The 25,178-nt window shown below is 44.4% G+C and overlaps 1 protein-coding gene across 2 annotated transcripts in view; it reads right to left on the bottom strand.

Annotated features, from left to right (window-relative positions):
* FASS (tonneau 2 (TON2)) overlaps positions 1–25,178 on the bottom strand; it is an 82,048-nt gene that overhangs the window by 33,840 nt on the left and 23,030 nt on the right. For both annotated transcript variants that reach the window (XM_087395694.1, XM_087395693.1), the window contains exons 7-8: positions 23,544–23,676; positions 2,213–2,277 (exon numbers count right to left, since the gene is read on the bottom strand). In XM_087395694.1, coding sequence (XP_087251820.1) covers positions 2,213–2,277; positions 23,544–23,676 — 198 coding nt within the window. The remainder of the gene's footprint in view (positions 1–2,212; positions 2,278–23,543; positions 23,677–25,178) is intronic.

Genomic DNA, 25,178 nt, shown 5'->3' with positions numbered 1-25,178 from the left:
ATATCGAAAAATCCAAAGAGATTCGGTTCACCCAAAGAGGGCTTCAAAGAGATTGAAAATCTGATAGCCAATAACAAAAATGCACTACAAAGCCTACATTATTCCATGGAATGCATTTCTAATTTCTGTGACTGTTTTATTATATTTTAGTGCATATGCTGCTGATTTACTTTGTGTTCAGGTGACGCTTCACAGAGGAGTCAACCAAGGACTCCCTGAGCCCACGCTACGTGTGACCAAGGATCTCTAGAGGTCACATGAAGGTGCGCTCCTTCCAGTTGCGCAGCAATGTGTTCCATACAAGATGTTCGCTATCCAAAGTAAGCCATTTGCAGATCTGCAAATGATTCTCCCTTACTTACAGCAACTTTAGGGCCTCAATTATAACCATTGCAATGTATCTTCTCATCCCTAATCTTGCTTAAAGATCCATTTGACGGGTCCACCTACACTGTACACATTATGGAAAGTCAGGGTCAAGAATCTCTTGACCTCATGGAGAATATGGAATGTCACAGAGGGTGCATACCCGAGGCCAAAACCGACCCCATGATAGTGATATTGGTTGAAGCATGGGAGGAGAGGCATACAGGCATGTTAGCTGCCCTTATTCCTATAATGCAGAAGCACAAATCTGTTAACCCCAAAGCTCATCAAGCATGGATGATTCTCAAGTATCATTACAAGACTGAGAACTCTTGAATCTAGAGAACTAGATGTTCTCTCTTATGGTATCTGAGGGAGACGAGGTGGAGTAATTCTGTCAAAGGTAAAGGCCACACGAGACAGTTGGCATCCATAGGTGAAGACCTCGACTTGAATACTATGGAAAATCTTGTACAAGCTTACCCACAGTTACCAAGGAATTGTCACAGCATCAATCACCAATAAGAGCAGCAGCCCAATCACTTCCGAGGAGGTCAAGACCATGATCCTGCAAGATGCATTGCAGATGAAAACGTACATGGGTGACAGCAATGGCGGGTGTTTAGTTTACAACAAAGACAATGGTAATCCGGATGCTTCACCAAAGAAGGATGCTTAAGAGGATGGACTCCAGAGTCTTCCAACAAGGAGGCGGCCGCTGGTTAATAGGGTTGGCCTTTACAGTATCACCAAGAATTTTTTTTAAATCTAAGACTAGTTTACCTAAGGCATCCCATTGGTGTGCTGTAGTGTGCCACATCATCACAATTGTTATATTTCTTGTAGGACAGGTTGTATGGACACCAAAGTAAAAGCTCAAAACTACTGCATCTATGGATTCGTACAACATTCCCCTACTGTTCCATAGAATCATGCTTGCTCTGACGACATGTGGGAGTATTTTCATTGCCTTGCACATCTTGAGGCAGTAAAAAATATCATGCACTTGCTGCCTCTTCTACATAACTAGAGTTACTGCATCTTCTACATAACTGGAGTAACTGCGTCTTCTGCATGACTGGAGTTATTATGAAAAACAGCTTTTGGGGCTTTTGGTGACTTCCTCTAGATGGCACGCTTCACCAGACCTCTATTTGTCACAGATTTTGCGTCATTTCTGTATATTTACAGCTTATCTCATCTTTTTCAAAACTTTTGAGAAAGACGTTTATACAGCCATCTTTCTCATAACTAGTAAATACTGGTGTTTCTCACAACTGTAAATACCGGTGTCTCATCTGTCTCACAATTGAGACAGCAATTTGTTGCATATTTGGTGCCATTTCCCTCTTTCCTACTATCTATACAAAATAGTCCACTCACATTTTGCTCACAATAATTCATAGATATTACACTAAGAGAATGACAAAGACAAGTTCTCAACTAGAACGGATTCCGCTACAAGCTAAACCATTGTCAATTAAATTGGAAAACCCTCTAGCTTTCTGCAAGACAAAGTGGTCGCTAGCAAGTTATGCATAAGCTTCCCATAAAACCTAGGTTTGAGGGACATCTACCAGAGCCTAGAACGGGATTTCTCAGCCTATCTCTGAATACTTCAAAGATATGATAAAGTCAATAAAATGTAAATTTACTGAAAGCCAAAAAATTATGCATCCAGCATGCAATATAGTCGTGTTTTCAGCAAAAGATGAGACGAGCAAAGTTGTACATGCATCGGGGATGAGTGCTTCCTAAAATAAAAAACCATCTAAAGCTCTGGACACACACAGACGAAAAGATTAAATATTAACACTCCGTGAGTTCCAGATGTCAGACATGGTACCTGATGAAGTTCCATCAATTCGGCAAGGCAATTGCTCAAAAGCACCTTTTTAATGCACAGCTTTCCTGCAAACAAAGCAGGTGAAGCAAGTGCTCACATGAACTCTTTAAAATCTATCAAGACATGCAACGCACTCTGTAGATGTACGATGGCCACAACACCAACTGACAAGTTAAAAGAAAGACCACAAAGGATGCAAGCTTTAACTTTTTTAAAGAGCATCAATTCCAATACTTGATACAGATATTAATCCAAAATGGATAGAAAGATACAAGCTGGGAAAGGAGTAAGTTAAAGAATATGAAGTTTCTTACTAGCTTTACTTCCACTATCTTTAAGCAAAGGGTAATCAAAATTCAAAAGCTTGCTCTAATTTTAACTTGAATGCCAAAGTAACCTACACCCGACACGATCAGTTCATCAACTTAAAAGAAGGTGTCCAATTCACAAGCTTTATTCCTAAGCAGTAATCTTAGTCTTCACAATGATCAAACCCTATAATTTGCCAATAAACTACCAAGCTCCTTGCTCACATTATCAATGCATATGAGTTTGAACATGTCACACAAATGTTTACCTTTCGGATTTGCTGCACATACGTCCCTGCAGGTCACGCACATGCAGCAGGGGCATATTTTGAGCAAATTTGAGGACCAAATTCCCATTGTTTCCCAGAGGAAACGGGTGCCTCCTAGAATGCCATCCCATCCAAAGAGCTATATACACATGAGCTAGTTTTCCTTACTCAAAATCTACCTTCTCTACATAGTCTTGAATTTGAAGTTCCAACTTTGCAACCCTTTAGTCCAACACTTTTGTTGGACTTTCACCTAGCATCTTCACCTTGAAGATCTAATCAAGTGGAAAAGTATTAAGCTTCGATCTACTAACTATAACTACTAACACTTTGTGTTCATTCCATTTCAACTAAAACTGAATATGCCGTTGCTGCAAACTTTGAGAGAATATTGTCAAGTGCACCCTTTCTATCACAAACACACACATTACAATAGAATCGTACCTTTATGTAGTCACACTTGGCTAAATCAGTAACTCATTAGCATCAAGGCTACCTTTCATTCTAGAATCAAACTCTATGACAACCATCTCGGCCATGCAACAATTTTCACTAAAAGAATGTCGTCAACTGTACCCTTTCTCTGACAAACACAAAGTAAGATAGAATCACACATCCATGAAGTACCTACCGGCTGAATCAATAACTTAGCAGCGCGCCAAAGCTACCTTCCATGCTAGAATCACCCTCTGTGACAACCATCTCAGTCATGCAACAACCTTTGTCCCTTGGACAATCCCTCCACCTATGTTGTTGGAGACATCCAAAGTACAAACCTTCCTTTCTCGCTTTCAACTTCTACTCATAGACAATGGAAATTTCTGCCATGCTTGAGGTGTAATAGATGAAGGTCTCTTTTCACAATAATGCCACTACGGTTCGCCTTCACCATCTTGACTTCATTACGAAGCTGCTATCTGGCAACCTTACTTACAAACTTTGTTTAAATTGTCAAGACCTTTACATACACTTTCCCAAGAACATGGCTTAAAAACTTCTAGATCTACATCTCACATCCTCGTAGTTGAAAGCTATAGCAATAGCTACGTCGAACTTTAACTTTGATTCTGTTGTTCAAGCCAAACATATGATCTTTGACTTCTACAAAATGTCATAATGAGTTTAAAATACTCATTCACTGACAAGTTTCACTACCTTAAATATATTCATCCCAAACTCAAGAAGCTTCATGTTCATGCAAAAGCTATTTCCCAAAATCTATTTTGAAGCTTCCCCAAGTTTAAGGTGCTACATCATCCAAGTATATCCACCATCTATCCAAAACTTCAAAGAGCATATGAGTAGCCTCGAGCAGTGCCTGCTACAGTTGTGCCTCCCACACAGGAACAGAAAAGGTGGGATTCACGTGATGCAAAAGCACTTTCAGTAATCTCTCTTTTTGTCAAAAGGTTTATTATTCCGCACATTCGGTCCTGCAAGACCTCAAAGGCAGCTTGGGATATTTTGGAGAGTATGTTTGCAGCCCGCAATGATGCCAAGGTCTCTTTCCTGAAGAGACAGTTGACTCATACTCATATGGATGAGGGTGACTCTATGTCTGAGCACCTCACCAAACTTCAGGATTTGCGAGAGCAATTGTTGAATATTGATGATTCTGAGATGGTTACTATGACTTTGAACTGAGTCTTATCTTGGTTTTCACACCTCATTGAACTTGTCTTTGAGGGGGTTGGCAACCCTCTCACCTTTCATGAGTTGATATGGCTTTTGTTGCAGGAAGAACAAACCAAGAAGAACATGGCTTCACGGGCTGGTAAGCATGCCATGCTTTCGAAATTCAAGCCCAAAGGGAAGAGGCAGCATAAGTAGCATGCAAATCAGCCTACACATCAGCATAAAGCTGATTCTGGAGAGCCTAATTACAAGGCTAAGAGTGATGCAGAGAAGCCCAGGAAAAAGGACGTTTGTCATTATTGCAAGAAGCCAAGCCACTACATAGGAGAATGCAAGAAAAGAATTGCCAAGGAAATGAAAAAAGACTCAAGCATGGCTGTCACAGATTCAACTCCTCATGCACATGATGGTGGTGATGCTTCAACCAACTTAGTGGAAGAAGACTATGGCTTTTTAACTTGCATTTCTAATTTTCACGTGCATGCTCCAGATACTATAGCCACATTTGAGGATGACTCTTATGCTTTTTTGACTTGCACTTATGATCCTTCTAAGGATGCATGCATTTTCAATGTCAATGAGACATTGAATAATTGGTATTTTGATAGTGGTGCCACAAACATATCACTTCCAAGAAGTGTTTGTTTGATTCTCTACCATCACCCGCTGGAAAAAGGGTATCTTGTGCAAATGATTCTTCTTATTCAGTTCGTGGTATTGGTGAGATTGTACTTACAACCACAGATGGCACAAATTTCAGAATTCATGATGTGCTTTATGTACCTGGAATCAAGAAGAATTTGCTTTCAGTGTTCTCTCTCAATAAAATAGGATTTCAGGTTGTCTTTGAAGATGACAAGTGTGCATTTCGAGATAAAGAAGATGATTATGCCTTGAGACTATCTGGCACGCTATTTCGTGGTCTTTTTCAGCTTGATATTTTATAGAAAAGACCAGATCTTGCAGTTTCTACTCCCACTGTTGCTATGCAGAATGCGGAGTTATGGCATGCCAAATATGGACATATGAGTTATGTCACCTCCCCCTCATACTTGTGAAGGGTGCATACTTGGGACGATACACATGTTTCCCTTAAAAAAGGATAATGCGATAAGAGCTGTTCGGAAATTACAGCTCATTCATAGTGATGTCTGAGTCCCATGAGGACTCCTGCATTGGGTGGTTATCTCTATTATGTCACAATTATTGATGACTACTCAAACTACACTTGGGTCTATAGTTTAAAGAAAAAATCAGATGTGTTTAAGCATTTTCGACACTTTGTGGCAAAGGTTGAGAATGAAACCAGGACTCACTGTTCAGATTCTACGCATAGATACAAGGGGGGAGTTTATGTCTCATGAATTTGAGGCTTATTTGAAAGAGAAAGGCATCACACATCAACTTACAGTGAGGCTCACCCCTCAACAAAATGGCAAAGCTGAGCAGAAGAATAGAACTCTTATGGAGATGGATAGATGCATGCTCACAAGCAAAAAGTTGCCTCACAGGTTTTGGCTTGAGGGTCTATGTGTGCCAACTATGTTTTGAATCGAGCTCCCACTAAGGCTTTGAAAACAAAGACTCCTTATGAACTTTGGCATGGGAGAAAGCCTTCAGTGGAACATTTTTGTGTCTTTGGATGTGTTGCATATGCCCATGTGCCTGTTGAGTTTCGACATAAGCTTTTGGGTATAGTGCAAAGAGCAAAGGTTACCGTCTCTACAATCCTACTAAACGCGAGATTTTTGTCAGCAAAGATGTAATCTTTTCAGAAAATTCAGCACATACACAAGGCTGAATTTAATGTGCCAGCTTCTTCTACATCAGATGATGTTTTTGTGTCTTTGGATGTGTTGCATATGCCCATGTGCCTGTTGAGTTTCGACATAAGCTTTTGGGTATAGTGCAAAGAGCAAAGGTTACCGTCTCTACAATCCTACTAAACGCGAGATTTTTGTCAGCAAAGATGTAATCTTTTCAGAAAATTCAGCACATACACAAGGCTGAATTTAATGTGCCAGCTTCTTCTACATCAGATGATGTTTTTGAGGTATTACTAGCCATTGCTTTGGGTTCCGCATCTGACATCCCTGCTGAAAATCAGCATTTACAGCAAGCTCCTCCTATTCCACATGCCCCGATTCAGCCACCGGCTGATTTAGTTCCTCCACAGGCATTGGAAGATGCTGTCAGGCAAGAGATTACAAAAATACACGCAGCCAAAACTTACAGAAATACACGCAGCCAAAACTGTTCCGAATTGGCTGCTCCAAGCCCTCAGGGAGAGTAGACTTGATGCTCCTTTGCCTAGCAGAACTCGTCATGCAGCAAGGCAGGAAGGGGGGGGGCTTTTTTTGTTGAATCAGCTTATGCAGGTACTCTTCTTGATGAGAGAGAGCCTGATACTTTTTAAGAAGCCAAAGATAATGTAAATTGGATGCATGCCATGCAGGATGAGTTGCAGTCTATTGAGAAAAATCAGACATGGACTCTCATGGATTTGCCTTTCAAAGTCGAAAGGAAGTCAGATGGGTCCATTGATAGGTACAAGGCACGGCTGGTTGCAAAAGTTTATGCTCAGAAGAAAGACATAGATTATGAGGAGACATTTGCTCCTACTTCTAGGATGACCACTATCAGATCAGTTATTCCTATGGCTGCACATTTTGATTGGAATGTTCATCAGTTGTAAAAACAACCTTTCTCAAACGGGCTGAAACAAGCCCCACGTGCATGGTACTCCAAGATTGATGCCTTTCTGACCAACAAGGCGCTTCAATTGGAAGTACCCTCTACATCAAGAAGGATTGGGAGGGGGGGATATTTTAGTCATCAATCTTTATGTAGATGACATGCGGCTCACAGGGTCACATGACGAAAAAATTGCAGATTTCAAAGCTGAATTGAAAGCTACATTTGACACGCTAGATTTGGGCATACTACATTTTTATTTGGGGATCCAATTTATACAAGAGAGATGTGGCATTATTATGTCTCAATCCAAGTATATGTTGGGTGGTTCAACATGCAAGATTGCAAGCCTATAGCCACTCCCATGGAGCCAGGGCTGAAGCTTACTATGTATGATGCAGGTGAGTCAGTAGATGCCACACTCTACAGGTAGGCTATAGGATGCCTCATTTATTTGTGCAATACATGGCCCGATATTCAGTTTGCAGTCACAGGTGAGCAGATCTATGCACAGCCCAAAGACAACACATTGGCAGGCTATAAAACGCATCTTCCGTTACTTGCAAGGCACAAAGTCTTATGGCTTGTGTTTCCCAGGGCGGGTGACTTGCAGATGCATGCTTACAATGACTCAGATTGGGTTGGAGATTATGACACTAGGCAGTCCACAAGTGGTAATTGTTTCATTTTGGGACATGCTTGCATTTCTTGGCTAAGTAAAAAACAATCTATTGTGGCTACTTCCTCATGTGAAGCTGAGTACAGGGCAGCTTTGTCTTTCTAGAATGAGGAATCAATATAGAGTTGGTTGGCCATTCTGAGAAAATCCATGAGTCCTTTATGGGGCTTGCTTGGCAAAGGTCTGCAGTAGAACATCTAGCCTCCGAATGGCTCAGCATGGTTGTGTTTGATCTTTCGCAAGCACATGTCAGCTGTAATGAATGTGTTTTGCCCTATTAAGGACACCTCGTTGAAAACAAGAAGCTCTAAGATTTTTTCAAGAGTGGAGAGTATTTGGCTGCCAAGAGGCTCACGTAAGCAGAAATCAAGAAAGGCAAGTGGAGCGCTCAGTGTATTGTTGTCTCTCCTATGTTGTATGCAACCTTTCCGGTGTATGACAATAGCAGATCCTTAGGCAACTCTAGGTTAGATGTTTGTGTATGTGAGGAATGTCGCAATAGAGCTTGGACAAGAAGCAACAAAGTGAAGGTTTTCCCTGTGCTAGCATACCTTGATAGGAATAGATGGAATTTTTTCCTCGGTTAATCCTTTTTTGACCGCTATGTCCTCCACTATAATACGTTGCTCATGGTTTAGTTTTCTAAAGGTGTCATAGTAGTTTTTGTTAGGCATAAATCTATAAGTTAGTTGCAAAGGGTTGTGGAATTAATTGGTGTTGGTTTGTTACGCCACTTATTTGCTGATCTTCATTAATCATTGGAGGGTCCTTCTCCAATTCTCACTCATAGTCAGAGTGCTATAGCAATTGCAAAGAATCCTGTGCTTCATGCTCACACGAAGCACATTGAGGTTCATTATCATTATTTCAGAGAGAAGTTGCATACAGGGGACATCAGTATGCTCTATGTCTCCACACATGACAATGTTGCAGAAATCTTCACCAAAGCACTTCCAAGTGAGAAGTTTGAGGGATTTCGAAATTCGCAGTGCCCTAAACTTATTTCCTTTTGGTAATTGATCCTTTCCTTGTACATCATCCCATTGGCACTGCAGGGGGATGTTGGAATTATTGCCATAATTCATGGCAATGACCAATGTATGACCAATAAGGAGGTTAGGGGCACTTTTTCCTCATTAGAGGTTTTTTCCCCTAACCACAGTTAGGACCTTAACTACAGTTAGTAGTTAGGATAAGGTTTTGTCACTAAGACAAAACCTTAGGCTTGTATCTTGTTTTTCTTATCTCTTTCAATACATTGGTGTGGTTTGCTCTCTTGCTCTCATCTCCATTTCCTTCAATGTACTAGATGGTTTTTTACTGTCCCATAGACCTGTTGGTCTCCCGTCGACATTAATAGATTCTCTCTCTCTCTCTCTCTCTCTCTCTCTCTCTCTCTCTCTCTCACACACACTTTTTTTTTGTGAAACCAGTAACTATATTATTAACATGAAATCAATGTACATGACATTAGACTCCAAAAGAGAGCCTAATGGAAGAACTCAAAAACAGTCAGAAAACACTTCAAGGCTAGTAGCATCCAAGTCCCTCGCAACATAACTATCATATAAAGATTGCTTGAGGGACATTCTGAAGAAAGCATATGCCTGAGGAAACTATTGTCCCATCCTAGAATGCAATCTCTGTGTCCAAATAGTCCATAGTACCCAAAAACGAGCCCACTGAAAGAAAAGGAGGAATGGAGACATCTGAGATGAGAAGCATCCAAACATCCAGAAGAGTTTCCCGAATGTGATAGAGGGAAACCGAAGCCACAGCAAATGAGAGACATGAGTGATCAATATCCGAGAGTGCGGGCAAGACCATAACAAATGGGGAACTGTCTCACGGTGATGAGAGCAACGGGGGCAGGAAGAGGAAGCAATACGATGTGCTGCCAATTTCACCCCAATGGAAAAAGCTCCCACTATACATCTCCAAAAGAAAAGCCTCTGTTTCAATGGCAATTTAGCTTTCCAAATTTTCTTGAGTTGTGATTGCCACCAAGATAAAGGCCTATCCAAATTCCAAAGAGTGTTGGCATGCTTATCAATCCATGGCGGTGGAAGAAGAAATCTGTAGACCATCCAAGAGGCCACATTATGCATTGAAAGTGAACAGGTAGCGGGAGATAAGGAAGTCAGATTCCAGTCCAGTAATCTGTCGTGTACGTGGAGGAACAGGAACAAATGGCTGCAACATAGTTGTAAGTATTCTCCAAATTGGCCTATGATGCAAACCCAAGGGGAATGTCCTGCAAGCTTGTGGAAATGAAAGCACATAACCATGTTGATCCACAACATCTCCGACAAATCTTATGCCCAATTTCATAAGATTATATGCTTTAATAGGTGCCTGTGAAGCAAGAGGCGATTCAAACACCGTGCTCCAATGGATGCTTTCCAAGCGAAGAGAATTACCATGATGCGAAGAAGCACCTGACCATTTAGCATAAGAAAGAATTCTCTTCCAATCATGAATAAAAGCAATAGAAACAAGACAACCAGGAATTTTCCCCTGAAATGTGGTCATGACTGCTTCCCAGTGATCTGTAATCCAATGCCCATATGCATGGGACGTCATGTTTCCACACATAGCTGCTAACATAATAGCCCATGGCTGTTTTTGCTGAAAAAAAACAGCAATCATAGTGCTCTTTCTTGCCAACATATGAAACTGAAGATTGAGAATATTCAGTCCCCCATGAGTCTTAGGAGAACAAATAGACTGCATGGGAAGTAGTCGCAAAGCCTTTTTGTGAGATTTGCTTTTCCAAAATATCTCCATAGCCTGGGACATATAGGAGGCCAAATGCTTAAAAGACCAAGGAAGAAGAGGCAAATAAAATTGCACATATGTCATAATGATAGACTGTACTATCCGAAGTCGAACATGTAGAGGCCAAGTGGACAAATGCCAATATTCCAACTTCTTATTAATCTTTTGAAGCACCCATTTGAGTTGTTGTTGAGGGGTAATATTCCAGCCAATGGGATACCCTAAATGCCTCACAATAGTATGGGAAGAAATAACATGGCCTGGCCAGAGAAGTGCATGCCAATCAGCTTCTGTCAATGCTAGAAGATTCAATTTCTGAAAGTTAATATGCAGTCCAGCAGCTATGCCAAAATCATTCAGAGTATGCATCAAATGAGAAAGGTCACTTTGAGAATTCCTGGGCATGAAATATGAATCATCAGCATATGCATGTGCAAGAAACGGCTGTGCCCCTGGAATTTGCAAGCCATGAAGCTGCCCTGTATCTGCAAGATGGTCCATATGCAACAATAACGGATGAGTAGCAATGGCGTACAGGGCGAACTAAGAGGGCAACCCTGTCTTACTGAGCGGGTCATAGTCCATATTCTTGACAACCCACCACAGCAAACACTGCGCAGTGGCATGAGAATAGAACAAGTAAATAATATGGACCAGCCGAGGGCCAAATCCCAATTTATGCATAGTTTGAGAAATAAAATCCCAATGGACACTATCAAATGCTTTCGCAATGTCCACTTGCAGAATGAGAACATCTTGTTTAGAATATTAGGCATACTCAATTGCAAGCAAAGCATTGGAGATATTGTCAGTAATATGTCTTTACTGCCTGGGATGAAGTCCTACTTGCAAGATAAATCGAACCCTGAGGACAATCATTTTGGCAATGAGTTTGTAAATGACTGGCATAAGAGATATGGGCCACCAATCAGCCATTGTCTCACACAACCTTTTTTTGGGGATCAATTTGACAAGGCCATGTTTCCAAGGAGGAGGAAGAGATTGTTCTGCCCAAGCATGATTGATCATAAGAAGAAGAGTGTTCTTGAGATCACCCCAAAATGCACGGAAAAATTCAACAGTCAATCCATCCCTGCAAGATTCCGAGGCTTTTTGACACCTACAGATATATTGGGGTTGTTGTTTGTAGTATACGTGCTGCCTTTACGTAAATGACTCAAAGCATCATCCAGTTCATTAAGCATAAAGGGCTGCTCCAATGCATGAGCCTGTTCCCGAGACAATATGGGCTGAACATGCATAAGAAATTGAGACCTAGCTGAATTCACTTGCATCGAATGATCAGGCTGAGGAGAAAAGAGATGTTGGAAATGACTAGAGCATTGCGATTCCAATTCTGATTTGGAGGTGGTCCAAGTGCCATCATCTTGCCTGATCCTGCAAATATCCTCCTTTCGCCTATCCGCATGCAGGCTTTTAAAGAAGGCCTTGGAGGAGCAGCCCTTATCCAAAAGGGGTTTCATGCGAGCTCGGATTTGCCACTTCTTTAATTTGCGAAGATCATTTTGATGGATGATATGAACCGCATAAGCACAAGAATCATGTTCAGAGGAGGTGAGCTGCCTATAAGGGCTGATTACATCCATTTGTTGCTTGTGAGATTGAGCCCATTTCAGCTTAAGCCTAAGGTTTCCCATGTAACTCCGTCCATAATCTTGAATAACAGCCTGCAAGCGATGGGCTAGACTGATCCAAGCGAAATCCATGTCCTCCTGAGCATGTAAGAGGAGGGGGCGGACAGCCACTCTCACCATGTTCTGAAATCGTTGATGAAGCAAATAAGCACTATTAACATGGAGTAGGCGACGACCAAAAAAAGGCATATCATCTGTCAAACGTGCTATAGATAATGTCAAGCATACTGGAAAGTAATCAGATAGCAAGAGGGAATGATCAACCCATAGTGCACATGTGAAACTAGCATACTGCTGAGCATGCAACAAATGCCATCTGTCAAGTCGAGCCCTGTAATGAGTAAAGGCATTGTGACGGTATGTATAACCCATATCTCTATCCCTTGTTGAGAACCATAAATCTTCTACATGCAAGAAAGAAAGCATATCCTCCCAATGTCGAAGCTCAGTGGGGATCATGTGAGAACGATGAGTGGTGTTGTCTTGGATGGCAGGCGAGTTATTAAAATCTCCACACAAAAAGGCATTAGATAGCAAATCCCAAATCAAGATCCAAAGTAGATGGCACGGGCTGCGTCATATCCCACAAAACGCAAAGGCGAACATCACGGGAAGCTTGCAAGAACTCCTATCTCGGAACATGAAGAGACCTTCCCAAAAAAGCTGCAAGAGTTGGAAGATGCTGAAGAAGAGGCACACGCAGCGCTTTGAGAGTAATTCAAACCGGACAGTGAGTCAGAAGGGTAGCAGAAGGATCGAAAAGTAGATCCCAGGGCATCACATAAGCGAAGAAACCAGCCCCAGGAACACCAGCACGACTGACTAGCCGCTCCACCACATTAGTCGAAGAAGCGTGGGCATAATAAAATCCTTTACCTAGAAAGACAAAGGAGGAAATACAATCCAGACCCATTGCAACTTCAGCCTAACGACGAAGTTGAGCAGCAGAAAGAACCCTGCCCATAAAGTAGAGACAGACTCCAAACTGCTGAGCCTATCGAAGACCTGAAACCAGAAGGGCAGAATCCAAAGAACAAACAAACGGGGAAACTAATGAAGGAACATCTGTGACAGAGGCTGAGCATAACTGACGTAGAAGATCCACCTGCAGGGAAGAAGAAGGGCCATCTGCGAGATCAAGCTTTGCCAATTTGAAAGAGGATGAAGAAGGCAAAGCACCGCGCTTCCGTCGAATGAAGACTCGAGCAGAAGGAATAGAGGAAGCAGAAAAAACAAAAGATGTTTCGGGATCCTGTACGAACTGGGAAACCTGTACGGATTTTGCAGATATGGATGAAGCAGGTACGGGCATCTGCACCACGTCTGCCTGGACGGAGGGTTGTATGAAGGGCTGAACCGAAGGCTGTGTAGATAACTGCAGGGGTCGGGGGGCTGTACAGACTGTACGAAATTCCGTACAGCTGACGGGAGCTGTACGGATGGCGATGAAGGCTGCAAGGTGAAAGACGGGGGCTGTACAAGCAAAACGAGGGAGGGAACAAAGGGGGACGGAGGGTCGACTAGGACTACTAGGGCTCCAGAGCTCTCCATTGGAGCCCTTACACACACACACACACATACACACTATATCCCCACACCACACACACACACACTTTTTTTTTTTTTGGGGTAAATCCATGATTATATTATCAGCAAAATTTACATGAGGGTCTCAAAAAAACAGAGAGCCTCAACAGGAAATCAAAAGCAAAGAGAAACTATTTCCAGGCATGACTGAGGAAGATCTCCTTGATGGCAAGCATCATAGATAGATTGCCGTAGGGAGAGTCTGAAATATTCATAAGATTGCAAGAACGGATTCCCAAAATATCTCATGTTATGATCCTATAATATGGTCCAAAAAGCCCAATATCTGACCCACTACAAAAGTAAAGAGTAATGGACCAGGGTTGTAGGAAGTCTGCCAAAAAGCCAAAAATGTTTCCCAAAAGGAGAGTTGGGGAAACGAAGGCGAAGCGACATGGAAATTTTGCATATGAAGGTCTTAGTGCTGGAGCACATCCAAAACAAATGAGGCACCGTTTCAGAAGGGCCCATGCATCGAAGACAAGAAGCAGATGCAATCCTGCGTTGAGCAAGAGTGACCCCCACGGATAAGGTTCCTGTAAGACAACGCCATAGGAAAAGCTTTTGCTTGAGAGGCAATTTGCTCCTCCATAAATTACGGAGATTCTTTCGCCACCATATATCCCCACACACACACACACACACACACACACACACACACACACACATACACATATACATGTATACCTATACACACTTTTTTTTAGTGGAAACTTTTGATTGATTATATTACAAGAGTAGCAACCTCAAAATGAGACAACCAAAAATACATCACGTGAAAATCTCAGTGTATGCTAAATATACATCATGATCCATGCAGTGCGTCTGCAAGCAATCAAAGAAGGATTGCTGCAGAGAATGCTTAAAAAAACTAAACAATGAAGATATGGGATCACCAAAGACTTTACAGTTCCTGTCTGTCCATAAAGTCGAGAGTGCCCAATAGCGTACTCAAACAAAGAAACGATGAAACTCTGGTCAGGGTGGATGAAAACCAAAGAGCCAAGAAGACTTCCCAAAAAGACTAGTCTGGAATCTCGCTCGTAGGCGCTGCCGAAGAAGATCGATGAACTACTCTAAAATATGTCTTTTTTATTCCTTGTATCCAATGTACCATCGAACGCACACTCAAGATTTTTTAGTTCTTTTGATACCAAACTAATATCGAACGGTACATATCATACCGTGTACGTGATCAGAGGTGGTGCAACACACCTAACACAAAAATTGCTACTGCATTAAGAAGGCAAAGTCCAAGAAACATTAATTTACAAAAGTACAACAAATGGAAGGGAGACCAAGAATTGCAATACAAAATTGTACAGTGTTGACAATGGGACAGCATGCAAGTCAAGTTAGCTCAAAAGAACTTGAATTGGAGGCAATTGTATCATCAAGTTGAGCAAAGAAAGAAATAACTACCTTACCTTGAAAAGTTACAAAATCATCTTCTGTCTGGCGTGGTTGAAAAGAAAGAGAGAGAGCTTAAAATGCCACTCCAAAACACGCAGATTTCATTAGCCAAAGAATCGCAGGATGTCATGAGGGAGCAACAAGAACGATTAAGTAAATGCAATAATGTGGTGATATAGAATAACACAATGAGAACCCAGATAATATAACTTTGACGGTGCAGGTATTTTTGCATCATTGTTAGGCAAGGGATGCCATTGTTACGTTTCAATGCTTAGGAATTTGAGGACAATAAAGGCAAACCCATCAATTCTTGGAAACAATTGGACCTTGAGTTATTCTTCAAGGGACGCAATTCTAAAGTGGGCAAGAGCTCATCTAAAAACAATAAAAGGAACATAGAAAGCGCTCTAAAGCATGCAAGAAATCTCAACCAATAAAGAACCCAAGACCCACAAAACGAGAGCCCAGTCAAACCACGTAGGAATTTGCAACCTACGGGACCACGGAGAGCATCTTGAATACAAGTTTTCGGAATTGCCATGCTTGTCAGTTGAGGACGGGGGCATGTTGCAAGATGTTAGTAGAAGATATGGGCATTATCTCTCATTGGCCAAAACTATGCATGTAAGATTCATGCAAACCAACAAGTACATTCAAGTTCAGATGTCAAAGAAATGTACAAGTAAGAGGCGAGGAGGGATCATTTGCTTTGTTCGCAAGACCCTATGCAAGTGCAAGTAGGCCAATTGGATGCAAAAATATGCACAAGTTAAAATTCTCAAATTCTCAATAAGGATGCCATACTTTCTTTCTGGCGGGGTGCTATGTCTTGAACTATGATGCCCCACATTAAGACGGTGTAAGCCAAGATGACCCCTTCTTTGAGCAAGAAGTAGATATAGCAATATTAAAAAATGAGAGAGATGTCCTGATTATGGGAGATTGCAAGGCTAGGACAGAAAATGGGTAAATACGATGGAAGAAGATGAGAAATGTAGAGATTCCGTGAGGGATGCAAGGCAAATGAAGTGGGACAGCTCTATGGAAAATTCTGGCTACCCCCATCCAAATCATCCTCGCCTGAGGCTGAGCTGCTGCTCCTCCCCGTTCCCCTGCTGCTCCCCCTCCCTCAGCCCGTCTCTCTCTCCCCTCAGCCTGTCCCTCGCCCCCTCCCTGCTGCTCCCCCCCCTCCCCCCCTGCTGCTCCGCCCCCTCCCCCTGCCTGCCCCTCGTTCCCTCCCCCTGCCCTTCCGCCCCCTCTCCCTGCTTCTGCCCCCTCCCCCCTGCTGTTCCGCCCCCTCTCCCTGCCTCCGCCCCCTCCCCCCTGCTGTTCCACCCCCTCTCCCTGTCTCCGCCCCCTCCCCCCTGCTGTTCCGCCCCCTCCCCCCTGCTGTTCCGCCCCTTCCCCCTGTCCCGCCCCCTCCCTTGCTTGCCCTTCGCCTCCCCCCTGCTGTCCCGCCCCCTTCCTGCCTGCTCTCCCGCCCCCTCTCTTCCTCTCAGTCCTCTCCTTACCTCTCAGCCTGCTCCCCCCGCCTCCTCCCTGCTTCTCCGCCCCCTCCCCCCCCCCCCCCTTTCCTGCCCTTCCCTTCTCTCCTTCCCCTCTCCTTCTTCTCCTCTCCTTTCCCTCTTAGCCCTCCCCTCCAACGCCCCCTCCCTCCCTCTCAGCTTGCCCCTCTCCCCTCTCAGCCCCAGCCCCTCTCCTCCTTCCCTCCCCTTCCCCCCTGCTTCCTCCTTGCCTCCTTTCCCCTCCTTCTGCCCCCCGCAGCTTTTTTGGAACGGAAGGAGCCTTTATTTTGTTAGAGTCGGCCTCCTCACCTTGATTGGCGATGGATACCCCGTCAGCCAATCCTACTCCACCTCCACCGGCCGCGAAAACTATCACTTTCTCTAAAGACGAGTTGCAGCAGCTCAAGAAGGATGTAGAGATTGAATGCTCTACCACATTGCTAGCACGCATCTTCGGGTCTCACCCCTCCACATCCCAAGCCAGAGACTGGATGCTTGTGGCTCTCCCCCCAGACCTCACTCCTCGATTGTTAGATGTTCGCCTTCTGGGACGAGGTTTTTTCCAGGTTGTTTTTGACACTCCAGAGGCTGCAAGCACTGTGCTCAAGGCCGAGTTTTTACACCTGGGACACAGGAAGATCTTCTTTGAAGCCTTTCACATTGGTTTCGACCCAGTAGAGGCAGATAAGAAAATCTTCTCGCTCTTCATCAGGTTCCCCGGGCTTCCCCAGGTTTACCATCGACTTCTTTCTGTTATTGGGGAGCATTTTGGCGCAGTTGCTGAGATCCCACCCCTCCCTGGGTTGCCATTGACTGCAGTAGAGGCAACCAAGGCTGATGGGGTTCCTAGAGTTAGGGTCCTTTGCAAGTATCCTAACCTCGAGATGGACCACGTCATGATTCAGCGCCCGGATGGTTCCTTTTTTCGCCAGAGAGTGGAGATTTCAGGCAGGCAGGACCAGTGCAGGATTTGCAGGACCTCGGGACACTTTGCCAGGGATTGCCCCAGGAAGAAGAAAAGGCCTAAGAAGCCCTCTCGTACAGCTACCGCCTCAGGGCATCGACAGGGGGGACAGGGGGGGGATTAGACCCGGCACTTGCCCCTCGACCTCGACAGAGGGGTGGTACAGGTCCAGCTCCTGCTCCTCGTTCTTCACGTGGCGGTCCTGCTCAGTCAGGTGGTGGTACAGGTCCAGTACCTATTCCTCGGCCTCGACAGGGGGTGGTACAGGTCCTTCACCTGCTCCTCGACCCCCACCTCCCTCAGGTACACGCGACGCTTTACAGTGGGTTCCAGTACGTGTGCAGGTCCCTCCTTCAGTTCACGAGGGTACCTTAGTAGACTCTGCTTCACCTCGAGCTGTCCCTCCTGTCTCACCTTGCACAGTCCGAGACGCTGAAGCTTCGACCTCCTCCCCAGTTGCAGCTTCTTCCTTAGATCCAACAGTGCCAGATGTTCCTCTTGAGGACGGAGAGATCTCCGCAGCTGGGCAGACACAGGATAGAGAGCATTCCTCACTCCCTCCCTTGGATAGGGGGAAGGGGATAGCTTACACTGTTGATCCTCTTCCCTCACAAGGGATCCTTCGTACTCCGGTGTCTGGATTGCTCCACAGGAACTCGTTTTCAGCCTTAGCAGAGAGTTCAGATTTCCCAGAGGAGGAGTTTGTGCCCGCTACTTTTGGGGAGCCAGTGGTTGGGTTTCCTATTGACAGGGCTTCTTCTTCAGGTGCCAGGATCCTTTCCCCTATTGATTTTCCACCACTGGGTTCCTTCCCTCCCTCCTCGAGCAGGAGGTCTTCCCCTATTGAGGGGTTTGTTTCCGCCACTAGGTCGGGTAAGGTGTTCCACTCTACATCCTCCCGTCGATGAGGATTATCAGTTGGAACATACAGGGCCTAGGTGGCATCCCACATCGCCGCCGTAGACAGCTGATCCGGGATCAGCTTCATCCAGGTGTTACTGGGGGTTCCATTGATATATTATTTATTCAAGAGCACAAGCTGGATTATAGAGATTGTGCCAAGTCAGGCAAGTTGCTTTCTGGCCATACTTTTTTGTCGCCTGCCTTGGGCACTAGGGGAGGCACTTCTATTTCAGTTTCGCAGTCGGTTCTCCCCTTAGTTGTTGGGCACGGAGTCATTATCCCCTCTAGAGCTCAGTGGATTATTCTTTTGATTGGAGGGCGTAAGGTTGGATTCCTCAACCTATATGCCTCCAACATTAGAGGGGAACGTGTCCTTATGTGGAAGACTTTGCTCTCCTGGGCCCCCATTGTGGATTCTTGGGTGATTGGAGGTGACTTTAACATGGTCGAGTTACCTTCAGACAAAAAAGGGGGTAGAGAAGGCGGACTTCACTCTTAGGAGAGAGCAGCTTGGGATGCCTTCCTTTTCCATTTCTGTGGCAGAGATACTTGGTGTGATGATGCCTTTCTTATTCAGCCACAATCCCTCCTGTTCTCTTGGTCGAACAGGAGGCAACAGATGCCTATTCATGCACGCATTGACAGATTTTATGTAGAGGACTGGGCACTAGACAGAGGTGGATCGGTATGCATTGCTGCGGGGGTTTCCACTTCAGACCACTTCCCTGTTGTTCTGGCGATCTCAGAGCCTCACTTGAGAGGCAGATCTGCCAGCATCAGGATTCCAGATGCCTTTTACACAGAGGAGGACCTTACGGAGGCAGCCCTACGGATATGGTTTGCTCATGTGCAGGGTGGGCAGCCACATCCATCACATTTAGCCGCTGCCCTCTCTGGTATTAGCGACTTTTACTGCTCAGTTGCTTCTACCAGGAGACGAGATATTCTCATACATGAGATTGGTGTTCGCCAGCAGTTAGCAGCTTTGCAGAGGGAAGAGCAGAAACGGCCTTCAGATGCTTGGATTCAGGAGCGCCTTGCTGCAGCGAGGGCTCATCTGCAGTTATTGCTTGATCAGAGAGCAGAGTATGCCTTTCATGCACAGGAGTCCTTCTGGATTCAGATGGGTGGTAGAGTCAATAAACACTTTTTCTCTACTCTTGGCCCTAGACATAGTAGAGAGAGTGTATCTCAGCTTATTGACTCACATGGGGTTTTACAGACAGAGCCAGATGACGTCTTACGCATAGCTTCAGATTTCTATGCCACCCTCCTTACTGCTGATCCTGAGACACACGATATAGAGGATGCTAGACAGGCTATTTGGCAGAGTATCCCAGTGTTGGTGAATCCGAATATGCATGTTCTACTTGACGCACCTTTCACCAACACAGAGTTCAAGACTGCACTTACAGCCCTTCACAAGGGCAAGTGCCCAGGTTTAGATGGCCTCACCCCATCTTTTTTCATTGCATTTTGGGATATGATTGGAGACTATATTACTTCAGCCATGCAGGCCATTTGGGACTCTGGCGAGATGCCTGAGTCGCTTACAGAGGGCCTCATCCACCTTATCCCAAAAGGAAGTAGCAGAAATTTATTGTCCCAGTGGAGGCCTATCACACTTCTGGGGACTTGTTACAAGATTCTGGCCAAGGCTATCAGCCTCCGATTGCAGCCACTTCTCCCTGATCTTATTCATGACACTCAGACGGGATTTGTGCATGGCAGAAGTACTTTTTATAACATTTTTTCTTTTTGGGAAGCTGCAGAGTGGGCCATGCAGAGTGGCCAGAATCTTGCCATTCTACTATTGGATTTTGAAAAAGCTTATGATAATAGATTGGAGTTTTTTGGAGGGCACCCTTCTACGCTTTGGATTCACTGATGTTTGGATCAGAGGTGTTTCCTCTTTGTACAGATCAGCCCATAGCCAGGTACTTATTGGTGGGGTAAGGGGTGAGAGATTTCAGATTTCGAGATCAGTCCGTCAGGGATGCCCCCTTGCTCCTTTCCTTTTTTTATTCGTGGCCGAAGCTATGAGCATCTATGTTAGATCTCAAGCTGACATCTTTGGGCTGAGACTTCCCATCAGAAGAGAAGAGGAGCTGCTTGACAGTGAGTTGGCTGATGACACAGCGATTTATTTGGATGCCTCTCCACAGACGCTGACTTCTTTCAGGACAGCATTGGATTTATTTTGCTTGGCGGCAGGGGCGCAGATAAATTGGCATAAATCCAATGGCTTTTGGATCAGTGATGAGGACACTCCAGTTTGGGGGCTTGACATAGGGTTCACTTGGGTTCAGAGGGGTGTGCCTATCAGGTATTAGGGCTGCCAGGTCGGCTTGGGTATTTCTACCACGCAGCAGTTTGCTCCCGTGTTGGAGAGCATCAGAAGGAAGCTTCTCTTTTGGAGCTCAGCCAAGCTGGATCTTGCCTCTAGAGTTGTGGTGGTCAACCAGGTCCTCCTGGCCACTGCTTGGTTTATTTGTTCATGTTGGTGCCGCTCTAAGGACTGCATCATTCAGCTCAGAAGACCGATCAGGAACTTTCTCTGGAGTGGGCTTGATAGCACAGCAGATGCCTTAGCCAGAGTGGCTTGGGAGACCCTCATCCTCCCTACACAGGATGGGGGTCTCAATATTATTGATCCAGATCTACGGTGCAGAGCTTTACTTTGCAAGTTAGTGGTGAGAGGACTTATGCCAAGACAAGAACCGTGGAAGGACTTTCTTATCAGCAGCATACAGAGGTGCATACCTTCCTCGGGAGGAGACTGGATGAGCAGTGTTAGATGGATCTTCACCACAGCACACCTCAGATCACCTTCATCCCCTCTCATGGTTGCCATTCTGAAAGCTTGGGCTAGTTTCAAAAGCTCTCTTCGAAGGATTCCTCCTTCCTCCCGGGAAGAGATTGATAGGCAGTCCATCATGTGGAACGACAGTATTTTAGATGATCGTGGCAGGCCACTGGGTGCCTCACTCTACATGCAGTGGGCCAGGTGGGAGAGGGGACCTGCTTCTTCTTTGGGATCTTGAAAAGCTTTCCGTAGGCTTCCAGAGGAAACCAAATCAAGGTTGACAGGACATCTCAGAGGGAGTGCAGGGAGGATCTTGCAGATTGAGACAACCCTTCCAGAGGCTTGGATAGACACAGATGATATGCCTCTCACTTCCTCCACTTGGGCAGGTACTTTCTCGAGAGGCGGGGTTCCACTTCAGGTCTTAGCCTTCCGAGATGCACAGGAGGATGCTTTGGTTTTCAGTGTCCAGGATGGTGGCAGATTGCTCAGATCTACAGAGGACATCTTGCTTGAGTCTGCTTTTCAGCCTATCAGGGTTGTAGGCCTTTTGATGTAGGGATCAGATTCAGAGTGGTTCTTAGACCCTGACCCCCAGTTACTCTCCACCGGGTCTTGGAGGCTCTGGCTCTATGGAGGAGTTCCCATCAGGTATTTACAGTGGGACCCCGGAGAGTGGGAGTGGATTGACGCGGGGCATCGAGAGAAGACCATCCCCTTCTTTCGTTACACGGTCAGTAATGCCAGGAAATTTCAGCTCAGTAGTAGAGGCTGGAGACCCTCCAGAGTTCCTCATTGGGAGACTTTTGGTACTTCTGCGGATCAGCAGAGGTACTTCTGGAGGAGGCTCTGAAAATCCCACAGGAATAGAAAGATCACTATTTTCTTTTGGCTTTCTATTCATGGAGGGATTGCAGTGAACCTTTGGAGGTCCAGATTCGGAGCCGACCCTACTTGCCCTCGTTGCCTTTCTGCTTCGGAGTCTATTCAGCATTGCTTATGGGATTGCAGACAGGCGAGATTGATTTGGATGGGGATAGCCAAGATCTTCAGTCACTTTGCCCATTCCCCACTTTTTATGACTTGGGGCTCGGTGGCTTGGCTTTCTCTTACAGGACCTCACGTTTTCTATGAGGGACTTGACTCCTCTCGGGCCATTTCGGTTCGACGTCATCGGGTTGAGTATCAGGTTGAGTTCTGCTCGTTGGATGTGGTTCCACACCGTCCTTTTACAGCTGTACATGCCTCTGTGGATACTTCTTGGGAGATTATAGCGAGCATAGCAGCCTGGCATATCTGGAGAGCCAGATGCACAGAGGCTATGGAGGGTACTCAGGTTCATCCCTCGCACACATTGGCTAGTATCTGGATAGACATCGTACACACTCTGATGGCCGTATGGACGGGTATGCAGGGGGACTCCCGTGCAGCCTCAGCTAGGAGGGCTTCTTTCTTCAGGGAATGGAAGGATTCTCCTTTCTTCTCTGAATCTACTACAGGGTTGAGATGGCACTTTCAGCCTCAGCCTTGGCTTCTTTCCACCTCACTCTGAGGGGTTTTTTATTATCCTCATGATTTCATGATGTATTCCGCTTTGAGCTTGCTCTCGCGGGTTTTTGTTCTTACTTAATAGAAGTCTTTTTCATGAAAAAAAAAAAAAAAAGAAGTGGGACAGATCCTCTGTAAATGGAGAAGCTCTGATATGCTTTATCAAGGTTTATGGGGTCATTATAATCAGAGTCTACAAATGCCTCAACAAGCTAACTGTGGCAAACGTTTTCAAAGTCACCAAGTCCCCCTAATTCAAAATTTGGCAAAATAATGCTTTCATTTTTTGAAAATGACATTATTGATTGACATAAACTTCTTCCATGCATTATATTTGCTACCACACTATAATATTTTCAGATCAAGAACTCGCTATTGTTACTCACCTTTCCATTGGGCACATACTATGCCTTCTGTGAATGTTTTATCTCATTTTCAGGCAAAGATTTGAAGTAGATTGCGATCACGGACTTTTGGATATTCAGAGAAACAGCAAATCATGTTCATGAAAGATTTGGGTATTACATTGGAAAGACATGCAATACTTCAAATTCAAGGTTACCAGTCTTCAGCATGGAACAAACCTCGCCTATGAGGATCACAGAAAAAGAAGAACTTGCGTGCTGCTATGCGGCAATACATTGGTAAGAATGGCACGGGTATATCTCGTAGTTGTGCCAGATTGGGGATGAGTCCCCTGATGTAAGCTTCCATTTCCTGAAACAAAACATGACAAAAAAGAGGTTAAAGCAACTTCTCTACATGTGTCTGCTTGCGATACTATAACCCCCACATAATAATCCGGCCACAAGGACATTGTTCAGCAGAGATACAATCATAGTCAATTCTCGAACATAAAACGGTGCTAGAACTTCTAGCAAAAAGAAGGACAAATGAAAAAAGGCAAAGCAAACAATATCAACTCTCTTTTTATAAAGAATATATCCATTAGTCAATCATAGCTGTCTATTGAAATACATACAAATCAGAAATATTGAAGATCAAATGACATCGCAAATAGAACTCTACAAATCGATAGGGTATGCTTGATTCAAGCTCACAGCAATAAAGCTAAGTGTCCAAATATCATTACTGAAAGGCGTCCAGATATGATTACTGAAGGATGTAACAAACATCCTTGCCAGATCTTGCAACCTCCACATACACTAGGCAATAATATTCACAATACGGTGTTTCAGGTGGCTCATGGTATTGTTGCTACAACCAAAGATACCCAAAAGTTTAAGTTAGAGCTTACTGTTGGAATATGGAAGCAAGAACTAGAACTAGAAACTGGAAATGAAATAACAAGACTAAAAGACAAGAAATACCTTGAGAAGAGTGTAGACAAGACACAAGCTTAGACAGATTGATTACAATGATGTGACCCATGAATATATGGGCCAAAGTACAAGACATAAAGCAAGAGTGCTTATGGGATAATTGTGGAAGTGCCACATGGCACACACTCAAGACATAAAGACTAGACTTAGACTTAGACAAATGTAGACTAGGAAATAGTACACTTGGTGTGCACTTATCTCCAACACCCTCCTTAAGTGGACACTAGGAGTAAAACAGAAAGACAAGACTAGAAGACAGACATAAAGACTGATAGACTGAGAGACCAAATAGAAAACATGACAGACAAAAGATCCTGAGACACCCCTCCTCAAGTGATATCCTCATATGGGTCCACAAGGGTAGGGACAAGATGGATCTAAAACACAGTCAGATTGATAGACAAATAGACAGACAGACAAGACTAGATAGACAGAAGACTGACTGTAGACAAATAGAAAGACCAAGACACTAGAACCCCTTGACCTACATCATCGGTGGTCAAGGTGGTAGACAAGACATAGAAGTAATCAGAAAGCCCACTTCTCATCATGTGAGGAAGGAACAGCAGGATCAGCTGATGGAGATGTTGCAGCAACATGGGCTGAGGTAGATGCACGGGCTGATGTAGAGGTTTTGGAGTAGCAGTCTCTCTCCCGATGATTATCACGGCCACAAATGGTGCATGGATGAGCCTTGAAACAGTCCTTCTCCATATGATTAGTCTTGCCACAATGGGTGCAAGGCTTTCTTACCTTAGAACTTCCTTTCTTTGCTAAAAATGCAGCGTCAGTTACCTTTCGTTGTTGAGTTCTTTCTTCCTCTTGGAGAGCATTGATGATACCCTCAAGAGAAGGATTATTATGATACTTGAAGGT

This window comes from Dipteris shenzhenensis, chromosome 24 (assembly GCF_047967505.1).
Source record: "Dipteris shenzhenensis isolate YYH24624 ecotype China chromosome 24, Dip_SZ_1.0, whole genome shotgun sequence".
NCBI classification, from domain to species: domain Eukaryota; kingdom Viridiplantae; phylum Streptophyta; class Polypodiopsida; order Gleicheniales; family Dipteridaceae; genus Dipteris; species Dipteris shenzhenensis.
This window is presented reverse-complemented; position numbering and strand designations above follow the sequence as displayed.